Below are 26,728 nucleotides of genomic sequence, written 5' to 3'. Positions count from 1 at the left end.
CATCACTCAAAAGGCCATAATTAAACAAGCTCGTGGTGTATACGTATGTCTGTATTTCTGTGTTAAAGAAAAGTGGTAAGGAGGAGAGACTGCATGACATTACAGGTAAAGTTTTTTACTACTTCTTTAACCGCGTTTCTGCTCTGTACCTTCGCTTGTTCGTCCAGTTTATGGTACAAAGATTGCTAGAGAAATCGGCGTGTTTCCGGTTTCCGGTTGTTGTCTGCTAAAAACGGGAAAGTCCTTTTCGGCACATCGCAGAAAGTACGATTCTTTTCTGTCTTAACTTGTGAGAAATGTTTTATTGTACAGTTCTGGTCTCTTGTTTTTCTATTGAACTTGTTATCTATGGCTTACTTGGCAGAAGAAGCAGATCACAAATGAAAATCTGTTATTATTCTCACAGAACACAAGCAGCCAGTGTGATCATTTGCTGTAACCGCTTTTCTCGATTTACGATCATTCTGGGATTGTTTTGGCGAAATAAAAACAGCTAATCAGACCTAGCTTGCTGCTTTTCAGGACGGCAGCATGAATCCAGACGACATATCCAGCAACCCTTTTGCTGCACTTTTCCCCAGCCTGGATCAGGCAAAACAGTTCCAACAGACTTCTCTTCAGAATGTAGAAAAAGGTATTTCTACACGAAATATACAGTGGAATCTCCCATAACGACCTTGCTTATAACGTCCCACCCAATCCGTTTTTCCGACAGATTTTCTGAGCATGCATGGATCCCTTTCAGTTTCACACTGTACGTAATTCATCGTAATTGCATGCAGACCTATGATCGACGCCCCTCTTTTTCTGACAATGGACCTACCAACGAAGGGTCAATAACAACTTTCACCTTTTCACCAGTTAGTGTCAAAGTTGGTAATTACCCGGCACATGCCCCTTATCAGTCACACATCACAGACTGATGTTTATGTGTGGTAGTCTATATAGTGCATGCAAGCCGCTGGTAAGTCCAATTGCTTATCATCTCCCTTGCAGGACTTTACTATGGCATGCACTTTGGTTGTGACAATTGCAAAATCTAATGGCCTTCCACTGACCCAGTTTCACCCCTGGCTTTCACAATTGAAGGACCGCCATGGGAGCAGCTAGGGTAAGGGGAGGGTTTAGGCCAAAAAAAAAATAGTCTGTTTACGGTAACCCGACCGACCCTATTTTTTTCGCGCGACCCTAGACTTTTTTTTGGCATTTGGGAAAAAAATAACGTAAAAATATGTTTTTTTGGAGAAAAAAAAATCCCGACCTACCGACCCTATTTTTTGGCCTATGTTACCGTAAACAGACCTTTTTTTTTTTGGCCTTAACGGTGACACCAACCAAAACACGGACACTTTTGATGCTTGAAGGTCGAGTTAAAGTCATGAACAAAAGTAGCAAAAGAGAAACCGTGAGAGAATTGCTAAGCAGTTGCCTCCCTTGTGATAAAACGTGACCAGCAAATTTGTAATAAAGACCGCTCTATTTTATGACCGATTTTTCTGGACATTTTTAAGGTCGTTAGTGGGAGGTTTTACTGGTACTGTATTGGTTTTTATTGTGTTTTTTAAAAATAAATTTTGATGACAGCCCACTTGCAAAATCTGACAGGCACTCAATACATTCTCAAGTTTGTTGATTGTCTTGTGAGGGGGAACATTAAGGTGAATTATGCATTTGTTGAATCGATCATTACCTAAAGTTCCTAATAATCGAAATTCTTGCAAAAAACAATATGAGTGTTTTCTTTCTTTAAACAAACTTTTTAAATTACATGGATGAATAAGATAGGAAACTTAAACAACCATTGATTAATTGAAACATCTTTAAAACAAAAAACCAAAGCCTAAAAGTAAAATCTACAAAATGTTACTATCCTTGTTTTCTCTTTCATCAGAAGAGGCAAAGGACAAGGCAACAGATTCTGGTCAAGGGAATGTGCGGGATGAAGTGAGAGAAGCTGTAGAACTGAATTCCATTGTGGAGTCCATTTTCCTTGTGACATTTGATCCAGGTTTGTAGAGAGTTTTACTTGAAAATGTGAAAAAATTGGTTAATTAACCTGTTAGCTGCCGGTTCATATTTGTATACCAAGCAATACCTTTATTTACCTGAATTGACAACTTACAATGTGCATGCCCTTGATGTATAAAAGAATCCATTACACACGTGCACATTGTTTGTTTGTTCTTGTTCTTCTTCTTCTTCTTTGTTGTTGAGTGAACAATGTTTGTGGCCCGTTGAAGCAAGTTACTCACCACAACAGCTGCCATCCTACAGGCAGCGAAAGGATTAAAGTTAACGATTATTAATCCTTCTTTGTTTTTTGATAATGTTCGGGGTTAGTACCATACCGCTGTGATGGCAAAACTATTTTCGTTTCTGACTTATTGTTACATCCACAAACAGATTATGCTTCTTTTGATAACAGATGCCTAATACCTATGGAAACTTGAAAAAAATACACACAAAATCTTTCTTTTTGTACTTAGAACATTTGGCATTTCAGGGAAAGGTGCAGTGTACCAATCCTTCTGTCTTGTTCTTGATTTAATGTTCCCACTGAATTAGTAATGTTCAAATCATACACCACAGAATCAAGGGATGATATATCAAGGCCCTCAAGATGTATATACCTGAAAGAGGTGGCCACTGCTCTGGGGAACCCAACTGTCATTGGTCAGGACACTCTAGAACAGGTAAGACATTCACTGTTTCTTTGTATATCTCTTTAAGAGAGAGAGAGAGAGAGAGAGAGAGAGAGAGAGAGAGAGAGAGAGAGAGAGAGAGAGAGAGAGAGAGAGAGAGAGAGAGAGAGAGAGAGAGAGAGAGAGAGAGAGAGAGAGAGAGAGAGAGAGAGAGACATTGACATTGACATTGACAATTCTTTATATTACGAGGGTAACAGAATAAGCATTGGTATACTTTTTTGCATCTGGCCCTCGCCAGAGAGAGAGAGAGAGAGAGGGAGGGAGGGAGGGAGGGAGGGGGGGAGAAGGGAGGGAGAGAGAGAGAGAGAGAGAGAGAGAGAGAGAGAGAGAGTTGGGAGACGGACAGAGAGCCAGACAGACAAACAGATACAGAAAACAAACCGAAAACAAAACTGTCTCTGTCAGTCCATCTACCAGTGTCTCTGTGTGTACTGTACACATGTTTTACTAGTTTTAGTGATATGTGTGATAAATACAATTGAACCCCCTTTTAAGACACCCCAAATTTAAGACTCCTTCCCTTTCAAGAGCTTCATTTTCTCAGATTTTATGTTTATAACCTCTGTAAATTTACCCCAGGTCTGAAGCTGACTCCTTGTTAAGACCTGATTTTCTCAGATTTTTGGAGATCTTTAAAGAGGACTACCACTGTATGATCTTCTTCTTCTTCTTCTTCTTCTTCTTCTGCGTTCGTGGGCTGAAACTCCCACGTACACTCGTGTTTTTTGCACGAGTGGAATTTTACGTGTATGACCGTTTTTTACCCCGCCATTTAGGCAGCCATACGCCGTTTTCGAAGGAAGCATGCTGGATATTTTTGTGTTTCTATAACCCACCGAACTCTGACATGGATTACAGGATCTTTTTCGTGCGCACTTGGTCTTGTGCTTGCGTGTACACTCGGGGGTGTTCGGACACCGAGGAGAGTCTGCACACAAAGTTGACTCTGAGAAATAAATCTCTCGCCGAACGTGGGGACGAACTCACGCTGACAGCGGCCAACTGGATACAAATCCAGTGCGCTACCGACTGAGCTACATCCCCGCCCACCACTGTAGGATGATGATGGAGTCTCCTGTCGGTACGACGGATGAGTGGCAAACTGGTCAGCTTCTGGAATGCGTCTGCTGCATATATATACGAGTAGAGGCCAAATCTGGAGGCACAGCGTCTCCCGTATATGCTGCAGGAGTGCGTCTCATCGAAGGCAGCTAGCGATTCTCTGCTTCCGTCATTCTTTCTTTTCCAGGGTTTTGGCTGCTTTTTTCTCTTCGAAAGTATTCAAACCTTTCTTGCTGAGACGTCTCTATACCACTGTTTATATATTGCCTAATTTGCATTGTTGCTTGCCAGGTGGTGTTTGAGCGCATCATGCTGGAGCCTGAGGACCTGACTGGCCATCTGAGAGTGACCAGGGAAACCAAGCACGACACAAAGGCAGCTGTAGCGGCCGCAGAGAAGGATGAGCTGGTCTTCCTCGGTCAGTGCTACAGCAGGAGTCGGCAGCTACAGCAAGATTACAAGGTTACTGGATGGCACAGTCTTTCTGAGACATACTGACACAGACATTAACAGACAGGCACATACACACAAGCATACATGTACACACACATGCACGTGCACATACAGGAAAAAAATAAAACCTGAGCCTCTCTTAACCCTTTCTCATTCATTTCTCCAACCAGTCAGTGATCAAAATGAAGTGGGCATTGAATTATTGGTCATTGTTTCGGTAACACCTTTTCACTTCAAAACCACATATTTAGCTGGTTGTTCAAAGCTGTATCTAATTATCAATTAGTGTGCGCACATGATTTGTATATAACAATTTATCTTTCTATTTCAGACGAGTGGTGCCATGAACAAATACGCCTTTGCCGTGCAGTGTGAGAAGGTGATCATAATGAACGGGAAGATGTGCCTCCAGCAACCTCTGTGCTTTCACTCACAGAACTTTGTGCGTCAGTTCCTGGACATTCTCAGGGAGGACCTTGTCATTCAGAATGGTCGGTGCAGTGGCAGCAACAAGTGTACTGTAGTCACATTTGTAGATTGTGTGTTTCCACATATGGACTAACTGCAGCTTTGTGTGTGTGCTGGTGTGTGTGTGTGTGTGTGTGTATGAGTCATTGAGTGTGTGTCTGTCTGTGTCTGTATGTGTGCACGTGTGTGTGTGTGTGTGTGTGTGTGTGTGCGTGCGTGTGTGCTAAACACAGTTTAGTCTGTGTCCCTAAAGGCAGAAACGGTATATAAGGTGCCTGTGCCTCTACTGCTACAGATTTTCAAACCACTGTTTGCTGCAATGGCACACGTCACCACTCTCATCCTTTCTCAAATATCTTGCAACAGACGGCTTTTGTTATTTAACTTGCTAGTCAGTCAAATGTATCCCACAGTTATCAAAAACAGTTCACACATAAAACATGTTTTGTAGGAAAGAACTGTTGGGTTTCAATCCAGAGGTATCACTGCTAATGGGAATAGACAGTGCACCTTCGCTTTCTGTGGTTTTAAAGAGATACAGTATCAACTAGACAAACCAAGACTTCTCTTCTCAAGCCTGTATTCCAAATTTACACTGATAGCTCGGATGTCATGAGGACTGAAAGTTTGAGAAGATGTCATAATACGAATCATGACATCATGTAAAATATTCCTTCAGTTTTTCCATGCAGGGCAACTGACAAAGAAGTCTGGCGCAGTGACTTTGTCACATCAGCAGGAGAAATGTAACCGTACGGTCACCGCCAGGCAGTGCATGTATCGAAATCAAAACACAAGAATGGTAGCTAATTGCAACGTTTATTATTGACAAAACAAAACATTCACATGCAAAAGTGCATGTATCAGTGTCGGATGTCATTAGCAGTGTGTTGTTGCTCTACCTTGGCACAGGGCCGGGAGAGGGCACAGAGTTTCTGCAGAAAGTGTGCGAGGAGATCCACACCTGCCAGGAGGATACCACACTGCAGGAGGTCCTCTCAGGGATTCTGGACCATGTGCGCGCACTCTTCACCAAGATGAACTTGATCCACGGGGATGTCTCTCACTATCTCACCATTCTCACGTTCTTCGTTTCCAACCCCACTATTGCTGAGGTATGCTAAGGCCTAAAAAAAAAATAGGTGTGGTTACGGTAACCCGACCTACCCTATTTTTAGGGGCCGACCCTATAACTTTTTTTTACATTTGTCAAAAAAAACAAAAAAAAAACGAATGCAGAAAACGCAATGAAAGCGAAAGCGCTCGAGTCGCACACTTATTTCCCTGTCAAGTAGGTTTAATTTGTACACATTAGAAAAAAAAGTTAAAAAAGAAAAAGTGATTGCCTACCTTCCTACCCTATTTTTTTTGGCTATGTTACCGTAACCACACCTATTTTTTTTGGGGGGGGCCTAACAGAGTGCTTGAGTTTATGCATTGATCGTTTTTTTGGTGAGTTCTGTTTGTGTTTTTCCTGATGCACTGTTACACAAGGTGGACCAATTGGGTTGGACAAAGTTATCTGTGTTTTTCAGAGTGTGTGTGGAACGGTTGACACTACAATGGAGAAAGAAAGAAAGAAAACTTCATCTGAAAATATTGAATTTGCTTCTTTTTGAAATTAAGATTTTTGTCTGCACAGCCGAGACCATTCTGTAGGGTACTGTACTCTTGGGTGAGTGGGTGTGTGACAGGGGAGGCTACCGCTCCTTTCACAGCAGACTCTGCACCTGAGTTGTTGGCCTTTAAGTCAACACCCGTGGTTTGTGGAAATCTGTTTGTGATGGGGTCTGGTAGTTTCAGGCAAGTGAATCAGCTGTCTGGCTGGACGTACAGATGTGAAAGTAGGCAGCAGATGGTTGAGTGGAGGGATTGACTGATAGGTGGATGTACTCAGTGTTATTGGCAAACAAATCAAACAAGCGTACATACAAAGATAAATATGAAGAGTGTACAGTCTGTGGTTTTATGTTCACATTCCACGTCATAACAACACGATATGCATGAATAGATGATGTTCAGAAATAACTGTTGGGTTGTGAAAGAGTGAATGCTCTTGCTTTTAGTGAGGCAAACTTTCTCATGCGGACGTGGACTTCTTCTTCTTCTTCTGCGTTCGTGGGCTGAAACTCCCACGTACACTCGTGTTTTTTGCACAAGTGGAATTTTACGTGTATGACCGTTTTTTACCCCGCAATTTAGGCAGCCATACGCCGTTTTCGGAGGAAGCATGCTGGGTATTTTCGTGTTTCTATAACCCACCGAACTCTGACATGGATTACAGGATCTTTTTCGTGCGCACTTGGTCTTGTGCTTGCGTGTACACACGGGGGTGTTCGGACACCGAGGAGAGTCTGCACACAAAGTTGACTCTGAGAAATAAATCTCTCGCCGAACGTGGGGACGAACTCACGCTGACAGCGGCCAACTGGATACAAATCCAGCGCGCTACCGACTGAGCTACATCCCTTGGACGGGGACAAGGACCATGTGTGGAAAGCTTGGAGTATTCACTCTTTCACATTTCAAACGGGATATTTCCGGAGTTCGTCTATTAATGACTTGCAGCACACCAAAGAGCTTGTTTCAGTGACTATTATGCCATTTGTAGAAACATCTGTAGAAACATATGAAACACCCTGTTTTGTTTTGTGACCAGGTGTTCATGACGTACAACACACCCAAGAATGCAAACAGCGCAGTGGCGTACGAGACCACTCTGGTGGGTTCCATACTCTCCCTCAGCTGTATTCCCAAGAGTGAGGTCGGTCCCTACGAGTTCTTCACCAACCCGTCTTCGCAGTCCAAGCAAGAACATGACATCAACGAGTCCAACTTGTGGATTGTGAGTTCAGTTTGAACAGATTGTTCATATTAATAATCATCAGGGCATTTATATGGCTCAAATCCTTACATAGTTCTAAGCGCTTTACAAAAATGAAACTCACATCTTTGTTTATCTACGGTATATTCTCTTTTTAATATTGCTAAAACAAATTTGTTAAAATAGTCAGGTATTACAGTGAGGCAGGTTTGATTTATTTTGTTCTTGGACAAAGAACAGAGTATGCAAAGAAACTACACCTCAGTACTTGTTTTGTATTTGGTACAAATCTGTTTGTCCTTGGGGAATTCCCTCCAGAAAATTGGAGCTTCTATTCTTCTATCACTCTGACCTTGGGAATCTTTATGGTGCACATGCACACGGGGGCTTTTGGACACCGAGTAGAGTCTGCACAAAGTTGACTCTGGGAAATAAGTCCCTTGCCAAACGTGGGGGTCGAACCCATGCCGATAACCACAACTGGTTTCAAAGTCATCACTGCTACCGACTGAGTTATGTCCCTGCCCCTATCTCTGTACTTTCTGACAGCTAAATGCAATGTTTCAGCCCCTGTCCAGAGTGTGTGAGGGAGTGTACAACCTGCTGTTCAGCATCATCAAAGTCTCACCGGACCTTCGCAACAGAGTCCTCACCTGGCTTGGCAACTGTATCCACGCCAATGCAGGTGCGTTCCACAATACCTGATATATATCAAACTGATGTCTAAAACGTAGAATGATACTCTAGCGTAACACTGCAATTTGCATCTGTATTTGTTTACAGAGCTAAATCCAATCAATCTTTGTCTTGATTTGGAAACGGTTGTTTCCAGAGCCAAAATGTAACGCATCTGCAGATTAAAAAGGAGGGAGTCATAAAATGGGTGGTGGGTTCAAGTGCTAGTTTTTCGGATGAGACGAAAAATCGAGGTCCCTTCGTGTACACTACATTGGGGTGTGCACGTTAAAGATCCCACGATTGACAAAAGGGTCTTTCCTGGCAAAATTGTATAGGCATAGATAAAAATGTCCACCAAAATACCCGTGTGACTTGGAATAATAGGCCGTGAAAAGTAGGATATGCGTCGAAATGGCTGCGATCTGCTGGCCGATGTGAATGCATGATGTATTGTGTAAAAAAAATTCCATCTCACGCGCCATTAAATATGTGCGCGATATAAATTGCATAAAAAATTTTTTTTAAAGAATCCCTGCGCTTAGAACTGTACCCACGGAATACGCGCGATATAAGCCTCATATTGATTGATTGATTGATTGATTGAAAATGAAGGTAAATTTGACAGTGATTTACAGCAATTTATGAGCAGAAAATGTGAAACAGCCGGGCCTTAACACGGAAGAAGTAATAAATTGGGGGGTCTTAAGAGGATTGTTCCACTGTACCAGTGTATTTCTCTACTGTGCAGGTCGCAATAAGCTCTGGTCAAGCATGCCCCAGCTGTTCAGCCAAGCGTACTGCAGTGAGGGTTTTGCGCTCAACCTGTGTTACGTCTTGCTCCGCCTGTCGCAGCCTTTCGCCAAACCTCTGTCCCCCAAACTGCTCAAGATTCAGCCCTCCTACACGTCTGTTGTGGTGGTCGACCAGGCAGAGGCAGATGCTTTGGGAGTCCACACAAAAGGTGCACGGTTTGTCTTTTGTGTCATTTGTTTGTGTTCCTTTGCTTCTTGTATTTTTGTATACCTCAAAAGCGGCGTATGGCTGCCTGAATGGCGGGGTAAAAACAGTTATACACGTGAAAACCCACTTGTGCAAAAACATGAGTGAACGTGGGAGTTAAAGCCCATGAACGAAGAAGAAGAAGAAGAGAAGAATTTTGATAAAGAAAAGAAGTTGCACAAACTTGGATACTGTTTTAACTGGATGAGCTTCAATGCAGCAATTGCCTCAACCATCATATCACAGGGATTCAGAGAGGCTCCTGCTTATAAGTTGGGCTTGTTTTCAGGGTATGACTCACCAGATACTTGAAAATGAACCCTAACCCAAGGGGGGCAGGCATAGACTAGAAAAACAAATCGCTTGTCCATTAAATGAAAGATTTGATGAACATTCACCATAAAATTTATAAATGAAGAAAAGACATACAAGTAACTGTTTGGACGGGCGCAATGGCCTAATGGATAAGATGCCAGCCTCCCATGCGAAAGGTTGAGTGTTCGAATCACAGTCGTGCCTGGTGGGTAAAGGGTGGAGATTTTCCGAGATCTCAGGTCATTTTATGTGCAGGCCTGCTTTATTCCCCTTCATGTGTACACGCAAGAACAAGACCACAGAAAAGATCCTGTAATCCATGTCAGATATCGGTGTGTTATGAAAACACGAAAATAACAAGCATGCGTTCTCAGAAATCAGCATATGGCTGCCTAAATGGAGGGGTAAGATTGGTTGTACACATAAAAGCCCACTCGTGCAAAAATCACAATGTACATGGGAGTTTTAGCATATGAACGAAGAAGAAGAAGAAAAAGTAACTGTTTGTATCTGTCTTGGATCTTTAGTTTATTCATGACTTTAATTTCTATCCCTGGCCCAGGTTTGTCCGAAGCGACGCCGCTGGTGACGTCAGAGACTGTCCAGCACTTGCCCAAGGAGGAAAATTACGGCTTTGTGACGGAGGTGTTCTATCTGACCCAGCAGGCTGTGCAGCTGGGATTTCACGCGGTGCACGACAAGCTGGTGAAGCTGAACCAAGACTTGCACCGTGTGCAGCGACTCTACCACGAGGCCCGCGGCCAGGTGGGCTCCGATGAGGACGAGCCTGTACGCAGCATCAAGGCGCAGATGGAGAAAGGTAATAATGATAATAATAATGGTATTTCCTAACATAGTACTAAGTGCCTTACAATTAAAATAAAATCTGCAAATAAACAAATAAATAATCATGTATACGATGAACATTTAAACAACAACAACAACAACAACAAAACAGTAACTCTCAATTACAACTCTCAAAGTTGAGTGTTTGTGGCGTATGACAGTTCTCTTCGTTCAAAGGTGACAGTTTGATTTCATGCGTGTTTTCTCATATAGCTTTTTGTCACATTCTCGCCTCTCGTGGACTGGGTGGCCGAGTGGTAACGCACTTGCGCTCGGAATCGAGAGGTTGCGGGTTCGACCCTGGGTCGGGCCGCTATTTTCTCCCCCCTTTCCTAACCTAGATGGTGGGTTCAAGTGCTAGTCTTTCGGATGAGACGAAAAACCGAGGTCCCTTCGTGTACACTATATTGGGGTGTGCACGTTAAAGATCCCACGATTGACAAAAGGGTCTTTCCTGGCAAAATTGTATAGGCATAGATAAAAATGTCCATCAAATACCCGTGTGACTTGGAATAAAGGCCGCGAAAGGTGAACATTCGCCTAACAGGCTTGAGGTTTGCTGGTCGATGTGAATGCGTGATATATTGTGTAAAAAATTCCATCTCACACGTTGTTACAATGTGCAACACTATTGTCTGCATGCAGGTATGACCCTGTTCTTCAGCATGAAGGCAGCGCTGTCTCAGACACAACTGCTAGAGATGAGCCTCAACTTTCACCTGGCAACGGCAACATGGTTGTGCCATGTGGCTACTCAACCCCTGGGGGCCCCCTTCCAGCCCGTCACCTTTCCCCTACCCAAGGAAACCATGCCTGCCCTCACACACATCCCTGAGTACATTCTGGGCAACCTGACGGATTTTGTGCTCTTTGCTCATCAGTTTAAGGTGAGTCAGACAATCTAGTGTCTTCTATTTTGTGGGGTTGTTATGTGTTGTTGTCGTAGTCGTCGTTGTTATTGTCATCATCATCAGTCGCCGTTGGCACCACCATCACCATCGTCGTCGTCGTCGTCATCGTCACATTAGGCCAGTGAGCTCCCCAGTTGTACAGTTCTCAGAGACATTTTATTTATTTCATTATCCCATTGCTGTGAAATTTGGGTTGCTCCCTTCCAGTGGAAAGTTAGCAGTAACAAGAATCGCGCTACCCATGTGTGCGCATGCTTCGGTGTGATCAGCAGCCTGCACTTATGGCAGAATGATGGAGGTCTTTTAAGTGCCACGGTGGTGACAAGGGAGTGGGACATGAATACCATCTCTGAGTTAGCACATAAAGTTGACCCGTGTCTGGATTTCATCCCGTGACCCTAGGATCACAAGTCTTAGTGCTCTACCAACTGAGCTACCTGGCCTCCATGTATTTGTTTTGTATTGTTGCCACAGGATATGTTTGACGTTGCCGGGGACTCCATTCAGCATCTGATGACGCTGGTGCTGTTGTTCATGGGTATTTGTTTTGTATTGTTGCCACAGGACATGTTTGACGTTGCCGGGGACTCCATTCAGCATCTGATGACGCTGGTGCCGGTGTTCATGGGTATTTGTTTTGTATTGTTGCCGCAGGATGACATGTTTGACGTTGCCGGCTACTCCATTCAGCATCTGATGACGCTGGTGCTGGTGTTCATGGGTATTTGTTTTGCATTGTTGCCACAGGATGACATGTTTGACGTTGCCAGGGACTCCATTCAGCATCTGATGACGCTGGTGCTGGTGTTCATGGGTATTTGTTTTGTATTGTTGCCACAGGATGACATGTTTGACGTTGCCAGGGACTCCATTCAGCATCTGATGACGCTGGTGCTGGTGTTCATGGGTATTTGTTTTGTATTGTTGCCGCAGGATGACATGTTTGACGTTGCCGGCGACTCCATTCAGCATCTGATGACGCTGGTGCTGGTGTTCATGGGTATTTGTTTTGTATTGTTGCCGCAGGATGACATGTTTGACGTTGCCGGCGACTCCATTCAGCATCTGATGACGCTGGTGCTGGTGTTCATGGGTATTTGTTTTGTATTGTTGCCACAGGATGACATGTTTGGCGTTGCCGGGGACTCCATTCAGCATCTGATGACGCTGGTGCTGGTGTTCATGGGTATTTGTTTTGTATTGTTGTCACAGGATGACATGTTTGACGTTGCCGGCGACTCCATTCAGCATCTGATGACGCTGGTGCTGGTGTTCATGGGGAGCCCTCAGCGCATCAAGAATCCTCACATCCGTGCCGAGCTGGCTGACATGCTAGCCGCTGTTCTGCCGCCACGCAGTGAAGCCAGGGGACTCTTCGCCAAGTAATAATAATGATATTAATAATAATAATGATATTAATAATAATAATAATAATAATAATATTTACAGCGTAAATAGCGCTATCCACAGGGATCTGTGCTTTTTGCGCTTTACATTTTTAACTATGAATAAAAACACACTATTTGAACATTAAATTCAGATACATTCTAGCAAAATAATGTAACAATAAACTTACAACAACACAACATCCACTTTGGGAAAATACCATCCATACACACCCACACACACACACACACATGAACACACACACGCACACTGCAAGCACATGCACACACACATACATACACACACAAGAAATCTGTACTCACCAATACAAGGACAGCACACACAAAAACATGTTCGCCTATGGAGGCTTCTTCAGGACGTACAAACAAAAAATACAGAGGGAAACAAAAAGCAAGTTACAGTGGAGTCCAGCTACAGTATAACGAACCTGGGTATAAAGAAATCCTCTTTTAACAAACTCCCATTGATTTTCCGGCAGACAGCCTTCTATTTCTTACTTGTTACTTTCCGGCTACATCGAACCTTTTGAACTCATTTGCATAACGAACCCCTCTTTTAACAAACACATTTTCATCGCCCCAGAGCCGTTTTGTCTCTAAAAGTCACAAGGCTACAACGAACTGATGTCAATAATTGTCTCCAAAGACAAAAATACACAAACACAAGTGCACATCGCGTGATGAGCGAACTCTGAACAAACAGCGGGAGGTGCACAGAACAGCCAGTGACAGCGGTGAAGACGATGACCCAGAACCGCTCTTGCAGGCAAAGTGCAGCGATGTCTGTGACTTGGATATGATCTCCAAATTGGAGTGTACAGTGGAGAAGTGTGCCAGTTCTGAGCAGCGTCAGACAAACATTCTGGACTTTTTCAAAACAGCTTAGTACGTGTGTCGCAGCAGTGTCAGTGTGTGCAGTGTCTTTTTTGACGGACACGGAGATTGATCAGAATGTACATGTACATGCTTTTACACGACTTTTTGAATTTTACTTCTAAAATTGTGACAGTAAAGTGAACATTTGAACTATGCCTCTCTCTATGGATTATATTATGAAGCTGTTGAAAACATGCAGAGATTGTACTCTCCAAGGAAAGATCGATGGGACGATCATTTGAAGGTGAGTGGGAAAACTTGTCTTAAGGCCATTTAGGGTTGAAAACTCTACAGCGAATTGCTGATATAACAAACTAAAATGTATCTCCCTTGAGATTTGTTGTACCCGGACTCCACTGTAAGTTGTAGGAAGTTTAGACAAATATTTGTTTTCAATTTTAATTGTGTGTCAGGTACGCCAGAGAACAGTTGTTCCGGACACACCCCCTGGTGTCACACCTGTCGGAGACCTTGCTCCACGTGTTTGTCAGCATCGAGATGACGGGCCAGGCGGTGGAGTTTGAACAGAAGTTCAACTACCGTCGCCCCATGTACCTCGTACTGGACTACATCTGGGAGATTGACATACACAAGAAAGCCATTAATGTACAGTGGAACCCCCCTTTTAAGAACTCCCCCCCCCCCCCCCAATTTAAGACTCCCTCCCTTTTAAGACCCTGATTTCTCAGATATTCTGTTTTTAACCTGTGTAAATTTACCCCCATTTTAAGACTCCCTCCTTTTTAAGACCTGACTTTCTCAGATTTTAGGATGTTTTAAAATGGGGGTTCCACTGTATTGTAACCAAATTTATTTGTATTCTATGCTAAAATCCATGTGCTAACCACAGTTGTATGACGTAAAATCTTGAGTAGCATTGCAATACAGCATCATGCCATAAACAGTGCAATAATTAAAGAGCTGGGGTGCAAAAAATAATGCCTTTTTTTTTCTTCATGGTATTGTTTTGAATGTTAATATTTTGTAATTAGTCACTTTTCCCAATGCTTGTTGCATGTCTCTGTAGTTATCTTTCTGTTTGTTCCTCTCAGACTACAGTTGATATTATTGTCTTGAATAATAACATGTTTCAAAACTCACATCTGAGTCCACCATGTTTGTACATAAGACGAAATAAACCGATTACAGTATATATTTTTTTTTACAATAGTATTTTATTTTGACATGAAATTGAAGTGACACTATCTTCGATTCCAGGAAATGTCCAAGTTTGCAGAGGAACACATGGAAGAGGCGGATGCACCTTTGTTCCTGCGTTTCATTAACTTGTTGGTCAATGATGCCACCTTCCTTTTGGATGAAGCACTGTCCGTAAGTGTGCAGAACTGAAGGAATTCTTCTCATTCACATTCTTTTGTGTATACAGATTTTGTGTGCGCTTACATCTGCAACATCCCCCCTAGGATCCGTTTTTAACCCTGTTTTAAGAGTAGGTAGTTAGGAAGTTGCAACTCATCAAATCCAGATCCAGAACATTGCATGTTGAGAAGAAACAGCTACGTGCACATGTTGAATCCCCCTTATGATACTTTCTCTTTTTAAAGACAAAAGCATAACCTTTTAGATTCCTGGAGGTCTTAAAATGGGCTGGGAGGGGGTGGTTCCACGTTATTTTTCATGAACCAGTGGACTGAAAAACTTGCTTTTTTGGGGGGGGGGCAATTCTTTCATTGGACAAGTAAATAAAGTGACGTCAGGCCTTATGCTGTCACTTCATTGCTTAATGGAGGTGTAAGGACTAAAAACTGTATTTGTGTTGCGCAGTACATGAGTCAGATCAAGACCAAGCAGCAGGAGAAGGACTCGGGAGCGTGGAGGGACCTGTCCCCCCAGCAGCGCCAGGAGCAAGAAGGATTGCTGCGCCAGGTGGGCATGATGGCCCGCTACCACAACGTCATGGCCAACCACACCATCCACGCCCTGCAGCAACTCACCTCGCACATCACCTCTATCTTCTGTCACCCCACCTTTGTCGACCGCATCGCCGCCATGCTCAACTACTTCCTCTCTCAGCTGGTCAGTTGTGTATGCAGACATATTATTAAAGGCCCGCTATACGCCTCGTCAAAACAGTTGCCCTGACCGTCTTAGATCTGGCTAGGCTTTAACATGGGATAAGAGAATCCCTCCACTTGGTCACATACCAAAAATGAACAGCCTGGGTGCACTCTGTGCACACTGGTGTTTATCTAAGAATTGATTTTGTGCCTTTTTCGGACTTTGATTCGTCAAAACTTCTAACTGACCACAGCAATTAAGCTGTCAGAGTGTTGATTTTTGGAATGTGACCAAGTGGATGGATGGTCTTATCCCCTGTTAGAGCCTGGCCCGATCTGAGACGGTCAGGTGAACTGGGGAGTGGGCCTTTAGGATTAGTACATGACATGGCATTTTGTAGGGTGTCTGACAGGCATGGGAATCTTCCGCCGAAATGCAAATTTCCGCCAAATTCTTTTTTTGTTCCGCCGGACCCGCCCCCTCGTAAGGCTAGGCGCTTTACGCCGTTGACTTTGATATTACTTACAAATTCTCAGCCTTTTTTACTTTTTTTAATTCCCATGCCTGGGACTCTGAAGAGTACAAGGCTGAACAGAGAGACTACTCTATTGGTGTTTGTGAGGTTAAAGCAACTTTTGTCCAGGTTGATGCACAGGGAACACTGCTGTACATGTACCCCACCCCATTGACCAAGACAGACAACAGTTTATAGTACAGCAGCAATCCCATTCACTGTGATTCAAACGCTACGTCATTGATTATAGTGCGGGACTTTTTATTATTGTTTTATTTGTGCGCTTATGTGTTTCCCTGCTTACATACATAATTGTGTTGTTTTGTTGTTTACTGTTGCTGTTGCTGTTTGTGGTTTGTTGTTTGCTGTTGCTGGTTTTATTTGCTGCGAGAATACAACGCCACATCGCAACACCGGCAGTGACCACAACCGACTTCCGGTGCCCCCACTGTTCCAGACTCTACGCCTCCAGACAAGGCTTGCTGAGCCACCTCCAAGTGCACAGAGAAGCTACAGAGCGCAAAAGTTTTCTTCAGACTTGAAGGACAAGCACCAGTTGCTGTTGTTGTTTGTTTTTCCAGGTGGGACCAAAACAGAAGGAATTTTCAGTGAAAGACCGGGCCGAGTTTGAGTTCAAGCCGCAAGTGATCCTGCTGGACATCGTACAGATCTACCTGCATCTGGAGTCCTGCGAGAAGTTCTGTTTGTCCGTGCTGGGTGACAAGAGATCCTTCTCGGACAAACTGATGTTCCAAACCACCACAGTGCTGCAGAAAGTGGCCCAGACTCCCCAGATCATCACCGACTTTATTGCCTTCCAGGAGAAGATCAAGGTGCGTGTTGCATCCTTCCTTGCATTCTCTTCATTTAGTCATTGTTTTGATTAGTTCTGATTGAACTTTTGACCCCGTATTCCACTCATGGAGTCCAATGGTATTTAGATTTAGAAATGTGCTTCATTGCAAAATCTTTTTTTCTCATTCAAGGGACGTAACCACTCGGATTTCGAATCTATCGAATTGCATCACAAATCTGCTTCACTTGCATGATCTTGACATGCTTTTCTTCGATCTAGATAATCGTACATCTTGAAGTTGGCAGGAAAGCATTCAGTCTGGAGTTTATTTGGGCAGAAGCCCGGCTGATGACCTACCTTTTGCCACATGTCCACTGTTCTTTGCCATGTGACACTGGCTGTGTGCAGGATCTGGAGGAGCAGAAGAACGAGGAAGATGAGCAGCTGACGGACGCTCCTGAGGAGTTCCTGGACCCCATCCTGGGCACCCTCATGACTGATCCTGTGCTTCTGCCCACTTCCAACATCATCATGGACCGTTCCGTTATAGCCAGGCATATCCTCAGGTTAGTGCGTGTGTGAGTGTGTTTGTGTGTGTGTGTGTGTGAACTCTGATGACAGATCCTGTGCTTCTCCCCACTTTCAACATCATCATGGACTGTGCCGTTATAGCCAGGCATATCCTCAGGTGTGTGTGTGTGCGGGTGCATGCTTGCGTGTGTGTGTGTGTGTGTGTGAGAGAGAGAGGGATGGGGTTGGGGGTAGGGATGTGTGTGTTATTGTGTGTGTGTATGTTATTGTGTGAGTATGTTATTGTCATGGCTGAAACTGATCAGAATTGAAAATAAGGAAAATGAGGCCGGGGTCCAGGGGCCGCCCAGGCCCTGGTGGAGTGCAGGGTCAACGGAAGAAAACGAACACACAAATGTGCACATTAAACAATGTAACAAATGCCAAGCTGTAGTCCGATAATTCGCGCGCCCTGTGAAACAAAGACTCAGCGATGTCCGGTCACTGTGTTAGGAGAAATATGGATCGGATCGCCGGCGAAAAAAGTTTTTGTTTTTTTTAAAGATTTTTAAAATAAGGAATTCCTTATTTAACCAATTTCATTTGGCGGATTTCCGCCCAGAGGCGGAAAAGTTTCACCCATGTATTGTGTGCGTGTGTGTGTGCATGGGTGTGTGAGCGTGTTTGATTGAATAGACTCACAGATGTAGACAAGAGTGAGCATTGATGTAAGAATGCCTATAGATACATAATACTGTTTGTGCTTTTCTCCGCGTATATGATGAAACATTCTATGTCAGTACTTCAGTTGTAGATGCATGGCTTTAAAATTCTCTTGTCATCAAGAATGCTCCGTTTGTGTGTTGATTGTAGTGACCAGTCTGATCCGTTCAACCGCAAGCCATTGACGATGGAGATGGTAGAACCAGCCACTGAGCTCAGGGAGAAACTTCAGCTGTGGATCGCTGAAAGAAAAGCCAAGAAATCTTAGCTCCCAAACTCACGTTTGTGTGTCAGTTGAAGAAAACGAAGGGTTTGAATGAGAGCATCTTACTTTTTTTACATTTAGTCAAGTTTTGACCAAATGTTTTAACACAGAGGGGGAATCGAGACGAGGGTCGTGGTGTATGTGTGTGTGTGTGTGTCTGTCTGTGCGTGTGTGTGTGTAGAGCGATTCAAACCAAACTACTGGACCGATCTTTATGAAATTTGACATGAGAGTTCCTGGGAATGATATCCCCGGACGTTTTTTTCTTTTTTTTGATAAATACCTTTGATGACGTCATATCCGGCTTTTTGTAAAAGTTGAGGCGGCACTGTCACACCCTCATTTTTCAATCAAATTGATTGAAATTTTGGCCAAGCAATCTTCGACGAAGGCCGGACTTCGGTATTGCATTTCAGCTTGGTAGCTTAAAAATTAATTAATGACTTTGGTCATTAAAAATCTCAGCACAACTTCTACCCCGCTCTTCTTGTCAATTTCACTGCCTTTGCCACGAGCGGTGGACTGACGATGCTACGAGTATACGGTCTTGCTGAAAAATTGCATTGCGTTCAGTTTCATTCTGTGAGTTCGACAGCTTGACTAAATGTTGTATTTTCGCCTTACGCGACTTGTTTTTGAAAAGAGAACATGTTTGCTTCCTTCTGCAGCAAGTTTTGACTAAATGTGTGTGCATTAAACGAATGTTAGAGCACACAATGGAAGAAATGACAGGTTGAGATATGCTGTTTTTCTCGGATTAGGGGAACATGAACATTTCGGGGTGGGGGGGGAACTATATTTAACAGTCAACGTTGTATTTCAGTGTGCATCTCTGTTAGAACATTTTGCAGTTATGGGAATTCTGCATGGCTAACTTGAGCAGAGGCAATATTTATTGCAGAATTTGTCTTTGACGTAATTACTTTGAACATGTAATTGTAGTGTTTATGTGGGTCAACGTCCCGAACATCTGAGGCTTTCCCTGCACTGTTTCCGAAACTCGATCCTCCATGAATCCACATTTAACCGTTTCAGTCAGCTAAATGTGTTAAATTAATTTCAAATATTATTGTTCTTGTTCCGTACCTTTCAGGGTTCTGTGTACTGTATTCAATCTTGATGCTTATTTCCTGCATGTATTAACATTTGTTGTTGGAACTGTGATAAGTATGAGATACAAGAAATGCGTGTGGATTAGAGTGTAACTGTGAACAGAAAGGGTGTATATTTATTTACAGGAGGCTTTACGCATAATTCGTTCAATTCCTTGGTACAATGCAATTAAACATTGTATGTAGCTGCAAGTTGTTCACTGCGAGTTGTTTTGTGTAAGCAATAGGTGTTCAAGTGTGTCTTTGCGTGACTCCATGTATTTCTTTCTGTGGATTTGTCTTCAGATTAACCTGCAGTCTTTCACACATACAAACACACACACACGCATTAATGCATGTATGTATGCACGCATGCAAACAGACATGAATACACTCTCTCTCTGTGTCTCTCTCTGTGTCTCTCTCTCTCTCTCTGTCTCTGTCTCTCTCTCTGTCTCTCTCTCTGTCTCTCTCTCTCTCTGTCTCTCTCTCTCTGTGTCTCTCTGTCTGTCTGTCTGTCTCTCTCTGTCTCTCACGATTCATGCAGCGTTGCACCCATGTTGCAAACACATATGCACACATACATAACAAAATATTCTCCTTTCAGTGTCCAATGAAAACACATGACAAAAACTCCAGAGTGGAGGAGGAAAAGATTTGTACTCTTAACAAACGAACAGTGGAATAACTACAGAAGGCGTTCTCACAAATAAAAATAGTATCAAGCAGGACCGCTGATTACAATACATATAGTATACATGTTGCATAATAGCAGGTAGCACCACAATGACATTTGTTAGAGGCGGATTTTTAACAGCGTCCTAGAGATTTTGTTTCAAGATCTGAATCATGACCTGAACACTGTATTAATAATTTGAGACTTCTGATAAACCCCTCAAAGTGCAGTTTTATACAAGCAAAAAATATCAAGAGATAAATGTTACATATCTACTTTTCATATTTGTATATATGTATATATATATATAAAACATCAGAAAGAGTAAAAGCAACAATTGAAAGTCAGCAGAGACTTTCTTCCGAGATTTGTTAAAATCTCTTAGCAGAGAAAGAGAGAGAAATAAGTATCCCTTCACAGACAGCCTATTGGGAGCATCAGACCCTCCTCAAGGGGGACCAAGATTTACAGAGCAAAGTCCCTTTGTGGGGGACGTATCGCAAGGTAATCTAGTCCAGAGGAGGACCATTGTATTTGTACCTAGACCAGACACGTGTTTCGACATATATATATATGCTAAAATAGAAAATGCAATCTCCAAAAGCAGAACAGGGAAAAAAATCGATCAGAAGTGACAAATGTAAATTTTCAAAAATTGAACCATCGTTGAAAAACAAAACGCTAGAAAAATCATCATGAATAAATATGCTGATCTATCACAGTGGGATATGCATAAATATACACCAACAATAGCTGTAAGGCCACTCCTCATTGTTAGTTATTAATTAAGTAGGACATAAAAAGTGTCGTAATAAAGAAATGCACAATTGCCTTGGTTAGTGTATCCAATTATGACTGAAGCAGTAAACTTGAGACACACTTACAGCCAAGTAAAGATGCAAATGTAGAAGTGAAAATAATGCCTGAACCTGGTCAACCTTTTTTTCTTTTTTTTAACAGTGTTTAACCTTTGCAAGCTTTATTTGGCCACAAGTTCTCATACTGAAAATTGCATGTACAGCTAGCTTTAGATAAACATAACTGAGCTGCATGAAAATACATGTATGTATTGAATTTGCAGTAAATTGTTATCAACAGCATTCAAATACAGCAATGCGGGGTTGTAAAACATTCAAGTGATGCTTGTTACTCCATAGAGACTGAAACAAAGCAAAAAACTCTTACTGTTTCTGAGAATGGCTTGCTCTACACTTCTATCAGAACTTCAAAATAAATTATTAATGATCATTATATGTATGCAAAAACAAAAAGCCCCAAATGTCCAACAAATTGTTAGTAGGTAATCAAGTTTCATGAACATTCATCCATTCAGACATGAAAGTGTTATCATATTTCTCCATGTAACGCAAGCATTAATCGTCACTACACATTCTTAACCAGTCAGAAGATAAGACTACTATTTACAGAAATTAATTAAGTGTGACACCAAACAGTATACAACACCAATGCAGCACAAGTAAGTGCAAAGTTCGATTTCACTATAGATATATATTACATATCCATCAGTGTTCACACAAATAACAAAATCAGGGCTTATATATGCAACTATTGGCTTAATTCACTCAAAGTGCACACACACAGTACGTATAGTCCAACTCTCAAACTCTGCCTGTGCAAGATCGACACACATTCAGCAAAATCTTTCCTCCTTTTAATTGATTAAATAAAATGGTTTAACTTAATGAGACATTGTGGAGGCAACAGTCATGGCTAGTAGATTAGTTATTGCTAGTGTATGAAGCGAGGTTCATCCTCCTAAAGGCACTGATGATATGATTATGATAATGTGAACCAATACACAAAGTACATCACAAAAAAAGTGCAGGCAGATGTTATCAATCTACTTAAAACTACAAAATATTAGTCAAATGCACGAAAAGAGCGCTGTACCACAGTTAGGTTTGTTGTCTGCATTGCATCAATCAAGAAAATGTTTACTGGCAGAACATCTACCTTCATTTTCCTCAGAGTCTGACATCTGCGTATGAGGGTTTGCCCATTTCAAAGATGATAAAAATAACAGAATCACTCATCTAAAAAAAAAATTCTTTCTTAAAACTCAACTTAAAAAAAACTGCTCTTAAGTGACAATGAATACTCCCTCACCTATTCATTAGAAGATTCACCATTCGAGCGAGTGCTACCTGATCATACAAACTTCATTCTGACACCGAAACAAACTCAACAAAAACAGGATAAACTATCACAGCACTCCATTCAACTTGTAAAGGTCTCCTAGTACAGTACTCTCCCCTACCTGGGTCAGCACTGCTACCAAATCATCACGCAAAACTCAAAGTCGGGAAGATCCAGCCGGGTATTTGTAAAAACCACATGATTTTGGCAATCGATAACAGCGTCAATTCTAACGATAAATGATCGTAACATGGGTGGTACACACAATTAAACAAATAGGTGAATAAAGCCATGCCACCTAGAACTTCACGACATATGAACTTGTTGTACAATGGCTTTGTGTTACGAGGGCCAGACGCTAAGACATCAAACCTATACTGGGCAAACAGTGACTAGCTGTCAAGCAGTAGTCCAACTCTCTTCTCTGTAGCTTCACACACTCTAAGGCAAACGCGGTCGTCATGCACTGCTGGCTTTGGGCGTCTCGTCCAGCATCCAAGGCCAGAGCCGTGGCTCAGCGAGCGTGTTTTTTGCAGAAGGCTTTGCCTGCCCTGGCCACGAATGGCTGCCCCTCCAATGACACTTGACAAGTCTGAAAGCACACAACCAAACACAACGACAAGTTTATTAAAAGCACAGAACCAAACGGGGAGATAGCTCAGTTAGTAGCAGCACTGGCTTGAAACCAGTTTCTAGTACTTTACCAATTACAACTTTGAAAACAGCAGAAAGAAATGCTTTGAAAAATGTTGCTATATGGAAATAAATTGTCATATATTACTGTACTCCATCGGACAGGCTGCTGAGTGTCCACATATTTTTTTAAAGTGAAGATTGTTCGCAAAAACCTAGAATTATGCAACCACTAATTGAAGGAGCTAGAGTCAGCAAGAAGGCAGGACTAACATTAAATTTAAAAAGACAGGAGCTTTTTAGAACCGTCTACAATTTTAATGTGATAGGTCTAAACAAAACTAGTTTTAAGAATGGAGACTGCCATGTAAACTGAGCAAGGAAACAAATCAGTCCCGGTTAGCCATAAGGGCCGTAGGGATGATAATAAAAAAACACTATAACAAAAAAGACTGACATTGCAGTTGAAGCACTCCGCATGGAAGTTCTTGCTCATAGCCTCCACCCACTTGTCGCCAGGCTCGATGGGGAACTCGCAACCAGCGCACATGGTCTGGAACATGGCCGCCCAGTCTGCACAACATACAATATATCCATTTAACACTCCTTTTCCCTTCTTTTGAACATCTGACGACAGAGGCTAACTAAAACTAAGACTACAAAAAAAAGTTAACATTTGCGAAAGTTCAATCGTACGTAACAAATGAAAGAAATTATACCTTAAAGGAATCGATACATAAATGTTATTTGTATTTTTGACCAATGTTCTACGAGACTGCAATATTGTTTTCTGACTGCTTAGACACAGTCTACTTCACTTATCACATTTATCTCTTGTGAGAAATTCCTGTGTGGTGCATATCACAACTTCAAAAAAACCTACAAACATCACATGTGAAAATGTTAAAGACCATCAAAACACTGTACACGACGTACAAAACATTTTCACTTATGATGATTGTCAGCTACTTCATTGTTGCGACTATTCAAAAAAAGAAAGGCTAAAAACTCATAGCAACACTAAATCATGTAAAGTGTAATCATATTGTAATATCAATGTATGCAAGCTGAGACAATATTACATGTAATTAACATGCTAGACACAGTGCAAATGATAAACAGTGGAACCCCTTTTTTAAGACCCCCAATTTAAGACTTCCCCCTTTTTAAGACCTTGAATTTTGAGATTTCTTGTTCATAACCTCTGTAAATTTGCCTATTTTAAGACTCCCTCCTTTTTAAGACCTGATTTTCAGATTTTTTGAGGTCTTAAAAGGGGGGTTCCATTGTAACGGATTACTGCTTTGGCCCCCCCCAAAAAAGTCTGTTTATGGTATCCCGACCGACCCTATTTTTTCACACGACCTTAGACTTTTTTTGGGCATTTGGGGAATTAAAAAAAAAAAAAAGTCTTTGTTTTTATGGCAAAATAACTTAAAAATATGGGGTTTTTTTAAGAAAAAAAAGAAAATAAAGAAAAAAATCACGACCTACCGACCCTATTTTTTGGCCTATGTTACAGTAAACAGATTTTTTTTTTTTTTGCCTTACCCTTCTCGCAGAAGGGCTTGCCATCCTCAATGTGGAACTGGTTTCCACCGATGGGCAGCTTGCACTGCGAGCAGATGAAGCAGTTGGGATGCCACGTGGACTGCAGGGCGTTCACACACTCCTGTGGCAACAATACAAGACTGTCAAGAACCCAGCTCAATTTTGGTGGTTTTTTTTTCTTTTTTTTCTTTTTCTTCTATTTTTTCTTCTTAGTCTTTCTATTTCTCTCTATTTTCTCTCTCTCTCTCTCTCTCTCTCTCTCTCTCTCTCTCTCTCTCTCTCTCTCTCTCTCTCTCTCTCTCTCTCTCTCTCTCTCTCTCTCTCTCTCTCTCTCTCTCTCTCTCTCTCTCTCTCTCTCTCTCTCTCTCTCTCTCTCTCTCTCTCTCTCTCTCTCTCTCATTAAAGCAAGTACATTTCAGGAACTAAGTGTGTAATCTGCAGGCAGTCCCCTACATAATTTCAGCGACACCCACACCACAACCTTCAACAAAATTAAGTTGAGAAAAAATGAAAGAGCATGCAGAACGTGTGACCGTCTCTAGGCACATCGAGGGTGGAAACCTGCACTCTTTTCACCAATAGCTTTATTTGATCTGAGGTTTTATTTTACATCAAAATAATTACCACAGTTGTCCCTCATTTTATTGAAATTAAAATGTATTGATCTAGTTCTTTTAATTAATACTGCAGGAAACAGCCTGGGTTTTAATGTCCATGGTGTCCAGCCTTGGTGAAATCAGTATAATTTCCAACTAAGCAGGCTCCAAACTTACTCATATAATGGCACAGTTGTACCTCTTGCATTCTAATCTCCAACTAAGAGCGCTCCCAACTTACTCTAATAATGACACCGTAGGCTGCACCTCTTGCATTCTAATCTCGTACTAAGAGCCCTCCCAACTTACTCCAATGATGTCGCTGTTGCACCTCTTGCATTTTAATCTCCAACTAAGAGCGCTCCCAACTTACTCCAATGATGGCACAGTATGTTGCACCTCTAGCATTCTAATCTCCAACTAAGAGCGCTCCCAACTTACTCCAATGATGGTGCCGTTGCACCTCTTGCAGTGGGGGGCCAGGTACCTCTCGTAGTCACGCTCACAGTACAATTTGCCGCCCTCCTCCACGAAGCCAATGTCAATCAGCTTGACGCCGCACTGCGGGTTGGCGCAGATGAAGTGGTCAGGGCACCAGCAGTTGCCCAGAGCCGTCACGAAGGGACCCCTGCACACACGATGGGATATATGCAGGCACATGTTGGAATCCGAGCCACATTTCAAAGTCTTGACGGCCAAAATTGGCGCATGGCAGATATATAGGTCTAGTTTCTCGTGCTGGCAACGCTAAATTTACCTCTTGTGGCCATTTACTGTTACAAAGTTTGGTCTCATCGAGACGAATGTTCGCCTTAAACTTTCCCTGTAACTAGCTTCTGGGACATGGTGAAGACAAATACAATAGAGAGAGCAACCGTTTTCTCACCAAAACACACACTAATTTACCTGATGGGGGTACCGCAGCCAGAGCAGACAGGGATGCGACCCGTGCCAGGGTTGCTGACCACAGCCTCGCCCACACGGCCACGCTTGGCCCCGACGCCAGTGGGTTTGGGGGCGGCTCCTCCCCCAAAGGGGCGTGGGCCTCCAGGGGGGCCTGCGGGGGGCCCAGCAGGGGTCCAGGGCTTGGAGGCAGGAGCGGCAGGAGCCACGGGAGCTGGCTTTGGTGTGAAGCTGACACCCATAGAGACTGGCTTGGGAGCTGCAGTGGAAGTGCATGGAACATTAATCAAAATGGAAAATTGAAAATTAAACAAGACAGCAAGTAAAACAGCAAGTAAAATAAGATATCATGAAGTATTATAGCGTTGTAAGTAAGCAGTGAATATGCTACCTATGGTTTCATTGCCAGTAAGCAGAGACTGTGGTACCTAATTCACAGTCCAGAATCTCTTTAATCTTAGCTCTGCGATCGATCTGTCATGCCAATCGATAAAAACAAGTTCAACAAACAGTGGCTTCATTACATATGTAAGGACAAAATCTGTTTAAGAAAACATCAGCAGGTTGGTACATGTATGACCATGTATGTGTCTACTTCTACTTTAGCTGCTACAACCGTAGCACTTAAATATTTACATCTTGAAATGCCATATTGTGATTACTCCTCAAAGTGTTAACACTTTCATCATCATTTCTTTCTTTATTTGGTGTTTAACGTCGTTTTCAACCGTTCAAGGTTATATCGCGACGG

The 26,728-nt window shown here is 42.5% G+C and overlaps 2 protein-coding genes across 2 annotated transcripts in view; one reads left to right on the top strand and one right to left on the bottom strand.

Annotated features, from left to right (window-relative positions):
• Positions 1-209: 209 nt before the first annotated feature.
• Positions 210-19,674, top strand: LOC138958356 (ubiquitin conjugation factor E4 A-like). The gene is made up of 19 exons (XM_070329471.1): positions 210-264; positions 523-634; positions 1,892-2,008; positions 2,590-2,693; positions 4,059-4,229; positions 4,552-4,711; positions 5,601-5,803; positions 7,348-7,533; positions 8,080-8,197; positions 8,939-9,151; positions 10,067-10,324; positions 10,996-11,237; positions 12,474-12,643; positions 13,957-14,149; positions 14,762-14,875; positions 15,329-15,580; positions 16,658-16,909; positions 17,281-17,438; positions 18,256-19,674. The coding sequence occupies exons 2-19, from the start codon at positions 532-534 to the stop codon at positions 18,371-18,373; spliced, it is 3,132 nt and encodes a 1,043-aa protein (XP_070185572.1). The 5' UTR covers positions 210-264; positions 523-531; the 3' UTR covers positions 18,374-19,674.
• A 428-nt stretch (positions 19,675-20,102) lies between these two features.
• Positions 20,103-26,728, bottom strand: part of LOC138958355 (PDZ and LIM domain protein 5-like) — a gene marked incomplete in the record, with an annotated part of 29,956 nt that continues 23,330 nt past the window's right edge. Inside the window, 5 exon segments of the mRNA XM_070329470.1 lie at positions 20,103-22,886; positions 23,385-23,500; positions 24,479-24,599; positions 25,516-25,702; positions 25,981-26,236. Coding sequence (XP_070185571.1) covers positions 22,809-22,886; positions 23,385-23,500; positions 24,479-24,599; positions 25,516-25,702; positions 25,981-26,236 — 758 coding nt within the window.

The sequence above is a fragment of the Littorina saxatilis genome, linkage group LG2 (genome assembly GCF_037325665.1).
Source record: "Littorina saxatilis isolate snail1 linkage group LG2, US_GU_Lsax_2.0, whole genome shotgun sequence".
In the NCBI taxonomy this organism is placed as follows: Eukaryota; Metazoa; Mollusca; class Gastropoda; order Littorinimorpha; family Littorinidae; genus Littorina; species Littorina saxatilis.
The sequence above is the reverse complement of the archived record's forward strand: the minus strand, read 5'-3'. Positions and strand labels throughout refer to the sequence as shown.

Bases quoted from the DNA above. Each gene is read 5' to 3' on its own strand.
- LOC138958356 (XM_070329471.1), top strand. From the start codon at position 532: ATGAATCCAGACGACATATCCAGCAACCCTTTTGCTGCACTTTTCCCC. The intron at 12,644-13,956 runs GTAATAATAATG...ATTGTGTGTCAG, and splicing joins GCCAGGGGACTCTTCGCCAA to GTACGCCAGAGAACAGTTGT. The intron at 14,150-14,761 runs GTACAGTGGAAC...CTTCGATTCCAG, and splicing joins TACACAAGAAAGCCATTAAT to GAAATGTCCAAGTTTGCAGA.